Source organism: Nomascus leucogenys, chromosome 16 (assembly GCF_006542625.1).
Source record: "Nomascus leucogenys isolate Asia chromosome 16, Asia_NLE_v1, whole genome shotgun sequence".
Classification (NCBI taxonomy): domain Eukaryota; kingdom Metazoa; phylum Chordata; class Mammalia; order Primates; family Hylobatidae; genus Nomascus; species Nomascus leucogenys.
Window position 1 is genome coordinate 61,465,430 of NC_044396.1, and position 16,738 is coordinate 61,482,167.

The 16,738-nt window shown below is 38.9% G+C and overlaps 2 protein-coding genes across 3 annotated transcripts in view; one reads left to right on the plus strand and one right to left on the minus strand.

The window, feature by feature from the left end:
- NUDCD1 (NudC domain containing 1) overlaps nucleotides 1-4,631 on the minus strand; it is an 89,665-nt gene extending 85,034 nt beyond the window's left edge. Inside the window, exon 1 of the mRNA XM_003256110.2 lies at nucleotides 4,282-4,631. Within this exon, the coding sequence (XP_003256158.1) occupies nucleotides 4,282-4,399 (118 nt within the window). The 5' untranslated portion in view covers nucleotides 4,400-4,631. The remainder of the gene's footprint in view (nucleotides 1-4,281) is intronic.
- An 80-nt stretch (nucleotides 4,632-4,711) lies between these two features.
- ENY2 (ENY2 transcription and export complex 2 subunit) lies at nucleotides 4,712-16,350 on the plus strand. Of its 2 annotated transcripts, none has more exons than XM_003256112.4 (5): nucleotides 4,712-4,863; nucleotides 6,516-6,592; nucleotides 9,674-9,744; nucleotides 10,860-10,934; nucleotides 13,792-16,350. In XM_003256112.4, exons 1-5 carry the CDS (start codon nucleotides 4,858-4,860, stop codon nucleotides 13,866-13,868), a joined length of 306 nt encoding a protein of 101 aa, XP_003256160.1. In that variant the 5' UTR covers nucleotides 4,712-4,857; the 3' UTR covers nucleotides 13,869-16,350. The 2 variants fall into 2 exon arrangements, with proteins under 2 accessions (XP_003256160.1, XP_003256162.1); XM_003256114.4 differs by having other exon boundaries at nucleotides 4,714-4,791.
- The last annotated feature ends 388 nt before the right edge of the window (nucleotides 16,351-16,738 follow it).

A 16,738-nucleotide genomic window follows, 5' to 3' on the forward strand; every position in this document is an offset into this window, starting at 1 on the left:
AATGCAGAAAGAGCAGAGAGATGGTTACAGAAGGGTACAAGGAAACTTTGGGAATGATAGCTAAGTTTAGTATCTTGATTGTGGTGATGATTTCACAGGTGTATACATATATCACAACTTGTTAAGTTGTTGCACATTTTAAATTTGTAGTTTATTGTCAATTATGTCTTCATAAAGCTGTGTAATCTGTGAGACAAATTTATGTCCTACTTACCAGGCATGCTCCAACCCTGGAGATAAAGCATTGAAAATGATGGACACGGGACTCTTCAATACAAAATCAATAATCTTAGCAAAGAAAACATACTGGATGCTACGAAGTATGATAAAGTCTATGAAGTACCGGTTACTATGGCAATGTATAATACAGATTCTATAGCGTAGATTCTGACTAGTTAAGAAAGGAATCCCTGAGGAAGTAACATGTAAGCCAACATGAAAGAATGAAGTATGAATTAGCTAAGTGAAATATAGGTGGGAAACATATAAAAACATATAAAAAGACAAATTAAATGAAGATTCTAGGAAAAGGATATTTATAAATGCCTAGGAAGGGAACTGTCGGATCAAAAGGCAATTACAATTTGATTAAAAATAAGTTTTTCATTTAGTTCTTTGGAATAGAAAAAGACAAAGTGACATTTACTGCTTATGCAGCAAAGGAAATTTTGGTACAACTTAATAACATTATTTAAGACAAGAGAACAAGCCTCATTGCATCAAGTTCTTGACACCATAGACCACGTCATCTTTACATCTTAAATGCAGTGTTTCAGGTAGCCAAGGTGCCCATCAAAGGTTTGTGGAACTAAAGTGAACTCCTTCCATTAGAATATTAATTACCAGGAGCGCCTCAATTATGCTTCACTATCTCTAGAAATGATAGTTTTTAAACAAAATAATCTTTTTCGTCATCCTCAAGTAATTCCTAATGAAAAACTCATCATGTGAACTATTGCAAAAGCCTCCTGTTTGCTGTGTGCAGTCATCTGATCTTCCAAACTCAACCTCCACAGAGCCTGAGGTAAGCTTTTCAACTCCCGTATCTGTTCACGTCCCTTGTACTTAAAATGTGGTACACATACACCATGGAATACTATGCAGCCACAAAAAGGAACACAATCATATCCTTCAAAGAGGACATGGAAGGAGCTGGAAGCCACTGTCCTCAACAAACTAATGAAGGAACAGAACACAAAACACCACATGTTCTCACTTGTAAGTGGGAGCTGAACAATGAGATCACATGGACACAGGGAGGGGAACGACACACACTGTTGTCTGTCAGAGGATGGCGTAGGGGGAGGGAGAGCATTAGGAAAAATAGCTAATGCACGCTGGGCTTAATACCTAGGTGATGGGTTAATAGGTGCAGCAAACCACCACGGCACACGTTTACCTATGCACCAAACCTGCACATCCTGCACATGTACCCTGGAACTTCAAAGAAAAAAAAAATCGGCAGAGCAGAGGCTCAGGCCTGTAATCCCAGCACTTTGGGAGGCTGAGGCAGGTGGATCGCGAGGTCAGGAGTGCAAGACCAGCTTGGCCAAGATGGTAAAATTCCGTCTCTACTAAAAATACAAAAATTAGCTGGGCTTGGTGGCAGGCACTTGTAATCCCAGCTACTCCAGAGGCTGAGGCAGAGAACTGCTTGAACCCGGGAGGCGGAAGTTGCGGTGAGCTATCACACCACTGCACTCCAGCCTCGACGACAGAGACTCCGTCTCAAAAAACAAAACAAAAACAAAAACAAACAAACAAAAATTAGCTGGGCATGGTGGCGGGCGCCTGTAATCCCAACTACTCGGGAGGCTGAGGCAGGAGAATCGCCTGAACCCGAAGGCAGAGGTTGCAGTGAGACGAGATCACGAGATCACACCACTACAGTCCAGCCTGGGCAATAGAGCAAGACTCAGGCTCAAAAAAAAAAAAAAAAAAAAATCTTCAAATGGCATCTGATATCCTGCAGTTGTACATCCCAAACACAGAATCTAAGATTAACGCTGATGAAATGAGTACGGAACAAGGACAACTTTGTGAATTTTTTCTAAAGTTAAAGTATTCAATGGATTGTTTATTGTGAGATTTTGCTTCCTGCTTTTTTGGTGTTAAAATATCCTTTTGTTTATGAAAAGATGGATGAGTAAATGATAGTTTTTAAGAAACATCTCCACCTAGTAAACAGAAAACTTGACAGAACTACAGCAGCTGAGTTTTATTTTATATTGTATTGGCTCAATACAAAAATGTCAGGGAAACACTGAATGACCGGAAATCCAAAAGGCAACCAAGGCCCTCACTGATCTATTTCCTCTCACTTTCCCAGACGTTTTGCTACGGCAATATACGAGTGCAAGGATGTCCAGCATACAACCTACTAATTATTTCCCTTTCCTCATGCTTTCCCATGAATGGAATGACCGCAACAATTTCTTCTCTTCTTCATATACTCATTTTATTGAATACATACTATAAGCCAAGCACTAGATATAGGGTAGTGAGCAAAAGAAAAACATCACTGTTTTCAAGGAACTCAGTCTAGTGGAGGAAACAGACAACAAATCAAGATAGAATTTAAAAGGCCGATAAGTACGTCTTATGGAGAATGCAATGACGAAGTCCAAAAGTGAAGGCAGGAAGGCTAGTCAGGAGGCTACTAGAGATCCGGTAAGAGATAACTCTGATTTGGATTAGGGGGGAGACCTAGAGGTATCAAAATGTGGAGTTGACCGGACTTGCTACCAAGCAGACAGTGGCTAAAAGAAATAAACCCCAAACGACTCCAGCACAAGTGTCTCTTGGAACCAACCTGGGCTAGTCTAGTCGGCTAAAGGATAAGAGATCACACGGAGAAAAGTCAAGAGGAGACCATGTGAAAGAATCTTAAACCAGCCTATAGTCTGAGACCCTACCCCCACCCTCCAAACATATGAGGAAGTCCAGCCACATGAGCAGAGCTTCCTAGTAGATCCATTACTGAACAAGGATGCATCAATGAGCCCAACTAGAAGAACCACTCAGCTGACCCGTAGACTTGTGAGCAATAATAACTGCTTCTTGTTTTGAGACACTGAATTTTGGCTTCACTTTCAAATGCACTAACTAAACATGGTGATACCATCTACTGACATGGGGTAACTGGAAGAAACACGGTGGCAAAGAGGAAAAGGAAGCAAATAAAAAGAAAAATCAAGCTTATCCTCTCTCATCCTAGTCAACTCTTACCTGCCCTTCAAAGCTCAACTTAGATATTAACTCCTCCAAGAAGCCTTCCCAGATCCCCAGACAAGTTTAGGAAAGATATTCAAGTACCACCATTATATTTTGGACATATCCCTATCACTGCCTTCCCATATTGTTTTACAATTTTCTGTTTACAATTTTCTTCCTAACTAGTTAATAGTCCTCTTCTGTTATGGAAGGTGTCTTGTTCATTTTGATATCATCAGGACGTAACACAAAACAGGCACTCCGTAAATACTTCTGAATTTAATAAATCAATTAGCAAAAACTTGTTTTATACTTTAATGTCTGTTATTATAATTAACTCTAGATCATTATTTCTCAAAGTGTGATCTCTGAAAACATGCATCAGAATCAGCAGGGGTGTGTATTTTAAAATGCAGATCTCTGGGCTCTCTCAAAACGAAAATGCCGTTAAGTTGTAAAAACAAGAGTAAGGATATTCTACCAGCTACAGATAAAGCAAGGAGTAGCAGTGTGGGAGTAAATCCACTTTCCTCACTATCTTCTAGAGATGTTCTCTACCACAGAGTTCTTAATGTGCCAGGAACTGAGTAATTAAAAATGCTACGACTGGAATGTAGTTTCTCTTCTAAGAAACGGCTCTCGGTCAGAGGAAACAGGAACTAGGGGTCCTCCAAGGAGGTGTGGTTTCTCAACGCACACGTTCACAAGCGATGCTCCAGGAGGAAGGAATGTTCTCAGCGTCCCCCGAAACAGGAGCCAGGCTGTGGACACACAGCAGCCAGGGCCCCAGGCAGCACCCGCACGCCAGCCCTCAGACCTCAGACCTCAGAGGCTGGGCTGCTGACGGAGGGGACCCAGGGTCCCGTTACCGAAGAGCGTGCGAAGGCGGCTCCCACCGGGTTCTGGGATGGACATCATTCCCCAGAAGCAGCGGCCTCCGTGAGTCCACCCAAGCCGCCACGGTGGCTTCGCTTGCCAGTCAGAAAGAAAGAAATTGCGGGAAGGGTCAGGCCGGAGGCAGCCGAAAAGGGAAAGGAACGGAGTACGAAGGGCGCCGCCGCTTCCCACCTGCGTCAAGCTCCAGCTGGTAACAAGGCAGCGGCTCAAGAGAGAGCTTGTAACCCTCGAAGCGGGGATCCAACAGAGGTCTCTTCACCTGTAGGGAGCAATTAGCCGCCACCTCCATCGCTTTCCAGGGTCGCAGCGTGAGAATTAGTAAAGCCCTTGTTGAAAGGTCCGCGCTTCACGCCTCGCACGGAGACTGGGAAGCGGCGTGGTTCCCGTCCCAGAAAACACTGCGGTGCGAACTGCCTTCTGGGAAATGTAGTGTCCGTGAAAAAGTTGAGACTGTTGCATGCTGGGCTATGTAGTTCTCCTAGTACTTAGCGCCCGAGCGACGGCAAGGTCTGAACTCTCTTACCCAGAGGCCCTAGCAACCAGGAGGCGGCCCGCGCTGGTTAAATTCTCACATTATAGGCAGGGTGGCGAGACCCCGCCCCGGAAATGCGTGTTCTAGCTTTCTGTGTGCTTAGGTGCCCGAGCTACTGAGGGTCTAAGTCCGGGCAGCCGAAGAGTGTGGTAGGTAACGGTCGTCAGCGCAAGGGTCATTTCGTCGCTGGGAAGGGACGGCCCTCGCCCGCGGTGATGGTGGTGAGCTATGCCCGTGGTCCTCAGGGCCGGGACCCGGGCCCAGCCCAGGCTCCTTTCGATGTACTGTCTTTCGTTAGCGTCCCCGACCCGCGCTCGCGGGCCTGTAGGGCTCTCCGACAGGGCGTGCTACCGGAGTTGGCCTGAAGCCAGTCCTCGCTTTGTTTTCTGGCTCCTCCCCTCCCGCCTCTCCCGCTGTCTCCGCCCTGTTCTATTTTCCCTAAGAATGTCTGAACTGGGAGGGATACCCTAGCGCCCTTGTTTTACCAGTGAGAAAACTGAGGCCTTTAAGAATTAAGTGACTTGTCCAAGGTCACTATCCGTATTTTAGGAGCCAAGACGAGATCAAGTTCAATATTCCAGGAATGGTACTGACTAGACCTTGTAGTTATTTTGAAAATGTTAGCCTCCAATTACAAAAGTAAGCATTTCCTAGTTCTCACTCAACTTCTCCTTTTCCCTGTTCCTCTCAAAAAAGAAAAAAAAAATCAACTCTGGAAACTCATTGCCAGTCTGAATTTTCAATAGGCCAGATGGAAGACAACAAAAGTAATCTCAAGTTAGTGACAGATTAGATGGGAAAACGTTAGTTTACGCCAAGTTTTATTTAATTTAAACTTTTAAGTGGCTTGAACTCTTTCAAAACCTAACTTTCCTCTCCTTTCAACATCATTTTGGTTTGGGTTGTCTGTTTTTACTGAAAATTGTGGACTTTGTAAGTTAGGAATTTGTTTGAGATTTGTTTTCTCCTTATCCCACCAGCAATGTGTGTGTAAACACACACATCCACACACTTAGGTTTAGCAGTTGTAATTGTGGGTTCATTCTAGTGATGAGTAAGGCAAAACACTTAGAGCCTTATCTAGTAATTTTATTTTTTTGATTAATTATTATTATTATTATTATTTTTTTGAGACGGAGTCTTGCCCTGACACCCAGGCTGGAGTGCAGCGGCGCAATGTCGGCTCACTGCAACCTCTGTCTCCCGGGTTCAAGCGATTCTTCTGCCTCAGCCTCCTGAGTAGCTGGGATTACAGACACCTGCCACCAAGTCCGGCTTATTTTTCTATTTTTAGTAGAGACGGGGTTTCACCATCTTGGTCAGGCTGGTCTTGAACTGACCTCGTGATCCACCCGCCTGGGCCTCCCAAAGTGCTGGGATTACAGGTGTGACCCACTGCACCCGGCCTGGTAATTTTATTTTTTTACTAATAGTGTTTAATCTTTTTTTGATGTTTAGTATATATGACTTATCCGAATTTTTGGATGCAGTCTGTGCAGAAGTGATCGGCAGTTATGTTCAGTTTGGGAGCTCCTAGGGTCAAAGTACTTGAGTTCAAATTCTGCCTTTCCAGTTTCTATCTCTGTGCCTCAGTTTCCTCATCAGTAAAATACAGATTATTTTATTAATATGAATATGTAACAATACGTTCTGGGAATTAAATGTGATGTTTAAAAAAGGCAAATGCACACTGCATTAGCCCAGTGCCAAGCACAGAAGTGTTTAATAAAGAGTAATGGCATTGTTAACACACTTGAAATGTATCACCCCTTCAGTTAATAGAATGGTAAACATGTTAGGATGCCTGCCTAGAGGATTTAGAAGAAAATGCTTTGTAAATGTTCTATATCTGAAAATACATGTTGATGCCCAGGTTAGCAAGATGAACAAAGATGCGCAGATGAGAGCAGCGATTAACCAAAAGTTGATAGAAACTGGAGAAAGAGAACGGTAAGTAATAGATTGTGTTAATAAATTACATTTCGCCGTCTTTAATAGTTAGCTTGTAAGAATCTAAACAAGAAATGAAACATGTCACTGGAAAGAATTAACAGACAATTGAGATTATAAAAGTTTCTATTCCAAACATCTGGAAAAAATAATTTAGGTGTGTTAAGTATTGCAGGACTTGGAGGGAAGTGGTGATGTAGAAAGATGAGCAAGATATGGCTCTTAAAGATAATTTGATGGAGAAGAAAAAGTACATACCTGAGTTACAACTGGAGACATAATGTTACCTGGGTTTTAACAGGGAGACAATGTTGTGGAACCAGCTGCATTTACCAAGCTCTCAACCTTGGAGCAGCAAGTGCTGTTTCCACTCTCTAAAACATTCTTCCTTCTCTTACTTTTTAGCTAATTCTAGCTCAACTATCAGGTCTAATTTATATATTGTCTTTTCAAGGAATATTTTTAAGTCCCAAATATCTTGTTCCATCATAGCATTTAATCAACATTGTATTCTAACAATCTACTTGGCTAGTTTGTATCCTCCAGTATAAGTTCTTTAACACCAAAAACAACATTTTATACCCAGCATCTAATGCTTTGTTTGGTTCATAATTGGCCAAGTAAATATTTGCAGAATCAACAGGTTTAGAAGTACAAAGAAGGGGCCGAGGAATCAAGAAAGGCTCCCAGAGGCAGGGTTATAAAGTGAATAAGACAAATATGTATAAGGAAGGGGGAATCTTTCAACTCAACCTGGGCATTAAGGTGATCACATAAGATCTCACACAATAAGAAAAAGAGGTACATCTGTTGCTGACTTTATTTTTGGATGATGGGAGTCATTTAAAGTTTTAAGAAAGGGAATGACTAGATCACGTTTACACTTTAGGAAGCTTACTCTGTTGGTGTGGAGCTTGGACTTGAAGGGGACAAGATAGATGGCAGAAAAATGAGGTAGAAGACTATATAGGGTTGAAAATGGAAAACTCCAAAAATTGGAAGGAGATCTTAGAATTTTAATAAAATGTAGAGACAGCAACCCTCAAAATGAGGAAGGAGGCATCTATAACTGCCTTGGGTAGCGTTAGAAGATAGTACTGCTGGTAAGGAGTACGGATTGTGTGTTGTTTTTTTTTTGTTTTTGATTCGTGCAGCTTCAAGTTACTGATTTTCTATCATATGCCATGCCCTGTTAAGGTGTTGGAGGTAACAGTAGTAGACAAAAATGGAGTCTGTGTTTTCATGGAGCTTGCATTCTAATGGGAGGAGACAGATAAAACTGTGTAATAATGTCAGATGGTGATGAGCACTAGAGGAACAATAAAGCAGAAAATAAAGAGGTGTAGTATTTTAGATAGAAAAAACAAGAAATCAGAAGGAGGCTGTGCGCGGTGGCTCATGCCTGTAATCCCAGCACTTTGGGAGGCCGAGGCTGACGGATCACAAGGTCAGGAGATTGAGACTATCCTGGCTAAACTGGTGAAACCCCATCTCTACTAAAAATACAAAACTTAGCCATGCATGGTGATGGGCTGTAGTCCCAGCTACTCGGGAGGCTGAGGCAGGCGAATCGCTTGAACTCGGGAGGCGGAGGTTGCGGTGAGCTGAGATCGTGCCACTTCACTCCAGCCTGGGTGACGAGTGAAACTCCTTCTCAAAAAAAAAAAAAAAAAAATCAGAAGGATGTGATGGTGAGCAGGGACTCTAAGTTCCTGAGATAGGAGCTTGCCTTTCGTTTTTGAGGAGCACAGGGATGCTAGGGAGACTTAGTAAATTGGGTGAGGGAAAGTGGAGATCAAGTCAGTGGCATAGCTGGGGAGAAGGCAGATCACGAAGGATCATGTAGGCTGTAATAAAGTCTTGGAGTTTTATTCTGAGTAAATTGGAAAGGCACTGGAGGTTTTTGAGCAGCAGGAGAAGAACTAAATGTACAAGGGAAGAAGCAGGGAGACAACCTAGAATGCTATGGTAATATTCTAGAGAAGAGATGATGGCTTGAACTAGGGTAGTAATGGTGGAGATAGTGAGAAAGGTGAATTCTAGGTATATGTTTTAAATTGAACCCAATAGGATTTGCTCATAGATTGGATGTGTAGTGTTAACAAGGCAGCTGAGCGGAAGGATACTACAGAGATTCCTAGTCTGAAGAACCAGAAGAATGGAATTGCCATTCTCAGAAGAAGAACAAACAGGATGAAGTGGTAGAAAATCAAAAGTTGGATTTTGGCCCTATTAAGATTGAAAGACCTAATTAAATATTAAGATGAGAATGTCACATAGTGGATGTCTAGGGATAGTGAAAGTGGTTTGTAGGGAAAGAGAATTTGTTTGGGATGTGACATTTTTAACCTGAGAAGTTAAATGATTTAGGTTGAGGATTGAAGATTTGTAAAAGTGGATATAGCAAAAGGATAAGAAAATATTTTATTGCACCTGTGATGCCATTAGTTGCATATACACTGCCACTTTTTTGCCATTGAGAAAAAGAAAACACTGGGGGCATGCCAATTACTGAATCGTTAAAATGTGGGGAGAACAACAATCTTAAGTCAATGAAATACCATTGTCATTTTGTAGTTTAGAAGGGCCTGATAGGCTGGGATCAAAGAAGTGGGTAGCCTGTGAAGTTAGAGGTAATGGGGGAAGTAGTAGAGCTAAAGGATAAGAAGTTGAGGTTAAAGAATGGATTTTGGAATTTGAAGATTTCAGAGGTGCAGCTGCTCCAGGTTCAGTTAATACTCTCTAGATGTTGTACAAGACCCACGATATTCCTGTTGGTAGAGGACAGTAGAAAGTATGTAACGTGGCCAAAGAATAGAGCCTCTTGAAAAGTATTTTAGCCCCTCCACTTCATTTAATTTTACTCATTAAATGAGACCCAGATGAAATGAAAGGCCCAGAATTTACGTACTTGCATAAGATCAAAGAACTATTTAGCAATCGAACCAAGATTAGGCCACAGTTAAAGTATTGTGACTGGAAGGCAGGGAATTTTTAGTTGAACACTGACCCTTTGCTTCATACATTCCTGTCTAAGATAGTTATACATTGTTCAATTTGAAAATACTTCTGTTTCAACAGCCTCAAAGAGTTGCTGAGAGCTAAATTAATTGAATGTGGCTGGAAAGATCAGTTGAAGGCACACTGTAAAGGTAATCAGTTTCATTTGGAAGATAAACTAATCCCATTTTTCTGATCAGGATTGGTTTGGGGGTTGCTTATTTTAAGGTATATTAAGTATTCAAGCATGATTTTAAACAAATACGGAATTTAATCTTGTAATGGTTTCCTCTTGGTGACATACGTAGACCTAGTTCCCAAATTTTTAAGAAATTTTCTCTGTTTCTGTTAAGTGAAACATGAGCACTTAAGATTTTCTCTGACATCAGAATATGGAATCTCATGTCTTTCAACAACTTTATTGTTTCTTATGTTTTAACTTAAATGGAACACTTTAGGGTTGGCAGACTTATAGAAATTATCTCTTTCCTGTCTTTAACAGTGAAAATTTGAAAAATTCATCTATGAAAGCTCTTAGAGTGCACTTAAAAAAAAAGTAGAAGGGAAGCTTATTAAATTGCTGGGTATTGTTGATGATACCATTTGATGGATTATACATGTCACTAAGGGGAGCCTCCTTTCTGTGTCAGCTTTTGATATAATGGAACTCTGGATATTTTTAATGAATCCCCATTGTAATGGTTTCTACAAATAAAAATAATAAACTTTTTATATATTAACTGTAAGAAGGCAATGTGACAAATTAGTAAAAGCATAGACTTTAAGGTCATATAGATTTTCATCACTGAAAGAGCTGGATTTCAACTCAGGGCTGGATGACTTATTTAATCTTTAAGCCTCAGTTGCCTCACCTGTGATGTGGGAAAATGCCTAGCCCACTAGATCATCGTGAATATTAAATGTTGTAAAGCACCTAATAGAGATCTAGTAAATGTTAATTATAACAGTTAAAGTTTTTGGCATTTTACAGATGTTAGATTTGAATATTACAGTCTAAATTTATTGTAAGTGTCACAATTATTTATTAAGTTGCTGGTTATTTAGCTGAGACTTACGAACAGACTTTTATCTTTTAGATCTAAAGAATACTTGATGTGTTTGTAAGGTTGAACTAAATTTTCAGTGTCCTTTTTTTAAAAAAACCAGTCTACACTCTAAAAACATGATCTTAACCCTTCCTCTATGAAAATCTTTCTTACAGATAATGATTTTAAATGATATGATTTGTTTTTTGCTTTTGCATAAGAGGTAATTAAAGAAAAAGGACTAGAACACGTTACTGTTGATGACTTGGTGGCTGAAATCACTCCAAAAGGCAGAGGTAAGGAATACAGAGTGTGTTAAAGGAAACATGCTGCAGACATGATTTTTTAAAAAATCTCTTGCTAATTCAGATTTTCTGTCGGTTTTTAAGGAAAAGCACTACCTGTGTTGCCTCTTGTAAAGAGTTAAAATTGCCTACCTGCCTCCTAGCATAGTCTGGGAGTAACAAATGAGATACTAGGTTTCAGTGTTCTTGTACTCTAGAACAGTGCACCAATGCAAGTTGATACAGTTATTCAAGCTAATAATTTTTAAAATATGGGATTCTGCAGTGTCAAATACTACATGAAGCTAGAATTTATAAACTTTATCAGATATGGCATGACTCCACTTAAATATTTAATAATTCAAAGTCTTATTCCAACCCCTGAGTCATTGCCCCTTTATCTCCTTATTAAAAATTAATGAAGGTCTGTCTTCTTAAATGTCTACTTAAGAATTTGGTAGCTCCATGACTTCATGTTCAGAGTAATTCATATTTAAGACTCACAATGCAACCATCTTCTTAATTTCAACCTTTAATGCCTTGTTTACAGAAGGCAAAGTTAAGATAGGAAATAATTATATTAAAACTGATGATGTGTAGTAAATGTTGTCAGGAGCTACATCATTGTTATCTTAGATATAACTACATTATTTTCATTTACTTTGGTAAAGTTGGGGTTGTAACTGAAAGGTAAATTAGATGGCCCAAGTTGTTTTCTCACACAGAAATTGTGAAAAGAATTTAAGTGTAAAAAGTAAATAAGTTTGAAAATTATTACTACAGAACATGAATTTTTGAACTCCTCCCTGCTGGGAATAAGCTATAGAATCCCATGGTCCTTGCCAGCCATCTCTTTAGGCCTGTTTACAACTGAAACACATGACTTTTTCTTCAAGTATGTCTCGGGGAAAGGAAAAAAAATTATTATTCCGCTTACGAATTTATATTTTTAAATTTCTCTATATTCATTTTGTTTTTGTTTTCTTCTGTGACTTACACTTAGTCTGTTAACATTATTTAGGAACCAGCTATACAAGTTAGAAACTATCCTTTGCTTCTCCTTCAATACTTAAACCTTGGACATTTCAATGTCTTGTAGCTCCCCTGCTAGAGAATGAGCAAATAAAGAAAAGAGAAGTAAAAATAGATGTTTTAATTTATGTTCTTAGTCTTCTTACTGTTGTTAAGAGTAGACATATTTTTTAACACAGTAAAATTGTTGTTTTTTTAGTGTGCAGTTCTGTGAACTTTATATGTATGTATAGGTTCATGTAGCTACCACCGTCAGGATACAGAACAAACAGTTCCCTCACCACCAAAACCTCCCTCATGGTATTCTTTTATAGTCCCATCTTATTTCAATGCAACTAACTGATCCTGTTCTCAATCACCGTAATTTTGATTAAAATTATTTTTAGTATACATATTGATTACATTTCCAGTGGACTTGAATTAATTATATAGTCTTGATTCGTAGGTTGGCTTAAACTAAACAGTTTATAAAGAAGAATATCTGGCTTATTTGATTTGTATAATTTTTTTATGGAAATACTGAACTGTGTATCTGAAGTTTTCCATTTCCCCAGAACACAAGTAAATACATTAGAAGTTTTAGTTAAGCCCCCCCCTTTTTTTTTTGCATTTATGGTTTAATATTCCGAATAGATAATAGTCAAATGGGTCAAAAGTATAACATATAACAGTTGTAATTTTTTGGATTTTTACTAGCTCGGAGTGTATATACGTGAATTATTTCAGTAAAATACAGATTACCTTCTAAAACATATACCAGTTTATACTCCACCTAATATGAAAGTGCTCCCTTAGTCTTGCCAACACAGTGTTGCCAACAGTGTGTATGTATACATATATATTTTTACATATGTGTATACTTAAAATATATATTATGTATGTTTATGTATTTTATGTATGTTTATAAATATATGTATATTTTTATATATGTATAAATATAGGTACTTTTTTTTTTTTTTTTGAGATAGGATCTTGCTCTGTCACCCAGGATGGAGTGCAGTGGCATGATCATGGCTCACTAGCCCCGATCTCCCAGGCTTAAGTGATCCTTCTGCCTTAGCTTCCTGAGTAGCTGAGACCACAGACACACACCACCATGCTCCACTAATTTTACTTTTTGTAGAGACAGGTTTCGCCATGTTGCCCGGGCTGGTCTTGAACTCCCGGACTCAGGCAATCCTCCTGCCTCAGCCTTCCAGACTGCTGGGATGACAGGCATGAGCCATCGTACCCAGCCAACACAGTATATTATTGACCTTTGTATTTTTGCCTATGATTGGTAAAATATGCTATGTAAATGTGGTTTTAATTTCATTTCTCTTCTGAGATTGGGACCCTTTTATGTTCAAGAACTCTCCGTTTCTTCATCTCTTTTGCTCATGTTTCTATTAGTCTTTTGATCTTTTCCTTATCAGTGTGAAACAACTGTATAGTAGAAAGATCAGCCCTTTGCTGTAAGAACATTTCTTCAGTTTTTATCTTTTGGCCTTGCTTATGGTGATTTTTCATTCAGCATAAATTGTTATTGTGTTTTAATCAAATTTATCCATCTGTTATAGCCTCTGTATTTAAAAATGGTCTTCTTTACTCCTAAAAAATTTTCTCATGTTTTCTTCTCATCAACATGCAGTGCATTTAGGCATTGGATAGTTCATTTAAAATGATGAGTTGCAAGAAGACACTTCTTTGTCAGATAACTTTACCTATTTTTTTAATTGAACATGAGGGTTATTTGTGAAATGCTTATGTTGTTTACCCTGAGCAAAATGTCAGATCTTAAATTGTCATGTATTAATTGGTACCTTCTTACTCTTATTTTTTTATTTTTGTTTTTCAGCCCTGGTACCTGACAGTGTAAAGAAGGAGCTCCTACAAAGAATAAGAACATTCCTTGCTCAGCATGCCAGCCTTTAAGATTGAATTAGATTGTGTTGTTGTGGTTTTATTTCTGAAAGTAAAACTTGCCATAAATTAGAAAACAGTTTCCCAAAATAAAATCCTTTTTTGTATGATGGTATACAGTTTTCAGTAATGATGTATACATTGTATTGATTTTTTTCCCTAAATGTGTTATTTTAATAAATATCTCATGAATGAGTTTGAAGTTTGCTTGGATTTTGAAATGAATGGGACTTTGTCTTTATTACTAATTCATCAAATTTGTTGAGTGCAAAAGCAATTAATGTAGTTTAAGTATTTAGTATGTACAGTTCTCTGTTAACAGCTGAGAAGTAAGCAACCTTTTCTGACTGCATATGGTGTATTCCTCTTTTGAGTCCCCATAATATTTTATAAATTGTAATGCCCCATCTTGTACTACAGTTGTCTTATTCGTATTGTTTATAAACTCTGAGGGTTAGGACTGGGTCTTACTCATCTTTATGTGCCTTCCTTATGCTTCAAAGAATTTACCATCTAATGGAAGAGAGAACATTTGCAAGTTGGCTCCATACCAAGTTCCTTCCACATACTCTACTCATCTGAACTTTGAATGCAGAATCTTTAAATTGCATCCCCACATACTAAGGTCAAGAAAGAACTTAATGGGAAGTAATCTCCACACATTAGCTTTACCCTGACATCAGGATTGCCAAATCCAATGGACTCTTGTCTATTCTTACGTGACTTCTGCTGGAAAATGCGAATGTTGACCATCCTGCCACTTGGAACTCTCTTCCCACTCCTCACATTGCTTTTCCTACCACTGGAAGTTCCTTCTGTTTCTTGTGGAGTACCTTTTGCTGTCTGGGACTTGTAAATAATGGTGTTTCCTAGGGCTCCCTCCAGGGCCCTCTGCCTCACTAACTGGATATACTTTTCCTGAGCAAATCCCAGGAAACTTGCGTCAGACCGTGACTTCAAATACAGGTTGATAAATGCTAAACTGTCTCCAAACCAGACTTCATCCTAGCCTCCACACCCAGACACCCAACTGCTATGGATCAACTTTTTAGAATATCCTCACTTCAAACTGACCTTATGTAAAATAATGACTTTTCCCCCCAATAATTGCCCCTGCTATATTCCTTATTTCTGAATGGTACTTCCTAGCTATATAGATTATCTGAGGAGCTTACTGAAATGCTGATTCTGAAGATAAGGGGCATGGCTTTAAGATTCTGTATTTCTGGCGAGTACCCACCTGGTGCTCACGCTGCTGATAGAGAACCACTTCTGAGTATAGCAAGGCTGTAAATTATCCACTACGTGCCCTCATAATTGTCTTAGTTCAAGCCCAGATTATTGTAGTAGACTTAGTATTTCTTTGCCTTAGTTGATCTGTACCCCCTCCAATATCTATTCCACACTGTTGCTTAAGTGGCCTTAGCAATAATTCAAGTCGTTATTTTATTCCCCTGCTTGGAATTTCTCAATGTAGAATGAAACTCATTCAGCATTAACACCTAGGCACTTCTTGATCTGACATCCTGTTTCTCTAAAGAATCCCCACTATAAAGTTTCATCCCTAAGTACCTTTGAAAATCTGTTAACACAGAAGCCCCCTTTCTCATATGTTTCTCATTCCTGTTTGCCCTTCAAAGTTCAGCTTTAGTTGCTAAAACATTCAGACATCCTTCTGACTTAGATCCCCCAGTACTGTTTTTCTATAAGAAGCAGCTATGCGTAAGTCCTCTTCAACACAGTAGTTCTTGAACTTTTGCAGGCCTCCCCTGGAGAGGAGGAAATGACTTCTCTGACTCTGTATGATGCTTATTTGTGGATGAATGGGCAAGGGAACAAATGAAGGAACAAACAAGTGAATGAACAGTATGGGAGTATGAGAAAAGGTACAAGTTGGGTATAGTTGAGAAAAGGATTCAAATTGATCTTTGGTTCACTTCCAGAGACAATTTCATCTTTCTGATGAATTTAAAGTGTAGTGTTTGAACCAGCTGGGCTTAATTGTGTAAAGTTTTGAGCCTGAGGTAAGCACACAATCACAAAACCTACCCAAACGAGTTTTTTGTTTCACTTCATCTCTTATAAAACCATGTTCTAAAGTAAGTGATAGGGATGCTCATCATTCTGCTGCCTATTATCACAATGAAAACAATCATAAATAGTACACAGGAAAGGTGAGAAATAGCGGATAGTTCTTATTTCATAGTACTGTATATGGAAATAAACCAAATTTGCTCGTAGAGATACTATTTTATTACCTCAAAAATATATAAAAATGAAAACGTTATGAAAATATTTTAAAATGGGATTTAAAAATAACTAAATTGAGAACATCACAGCAATTTAGAATACTAAAGAGCATAGCTTTAAAATGATAGTGCTGAGAACTCCCCACCTCTACCCCACCACCTATAGGGTTCTTTGACATCTTACAAATGTTCTCTAGTTTGTATCTAGAATCACTTATATCTTTCAAATAAACCAACTTTGTGAACATCTTGACTCACATGATTGATTTCTGTAAGCTAGGAATATATTCTTTAAATTCTTGCACCCTTTCATGCTCAATGTTGGAAATTCAATAGGATTACTGTTACATGACTGCACCAGGTGAGTAAAATACTAATTAGGATTACTGTAAGCTGCTCGTATAGGATTAAAGAAGACCCAACTAAATTATTTATGTAATCACTTTGCTTTGGCATTGTAAGTGTATCATTTGGTTGAGCAGTGCTAAGCCAAGAAATGGGTGATGCTGGGGATTGGTAATTGGATATGGGACTTTTCATAACTTGATCAAAAGCTCCATCCAACTGAAGAGAGCTGTGACAGCTGTTCAGTAGCTGATACTGGAAATGATCCAGTGTGTGTGTGTGTATGTG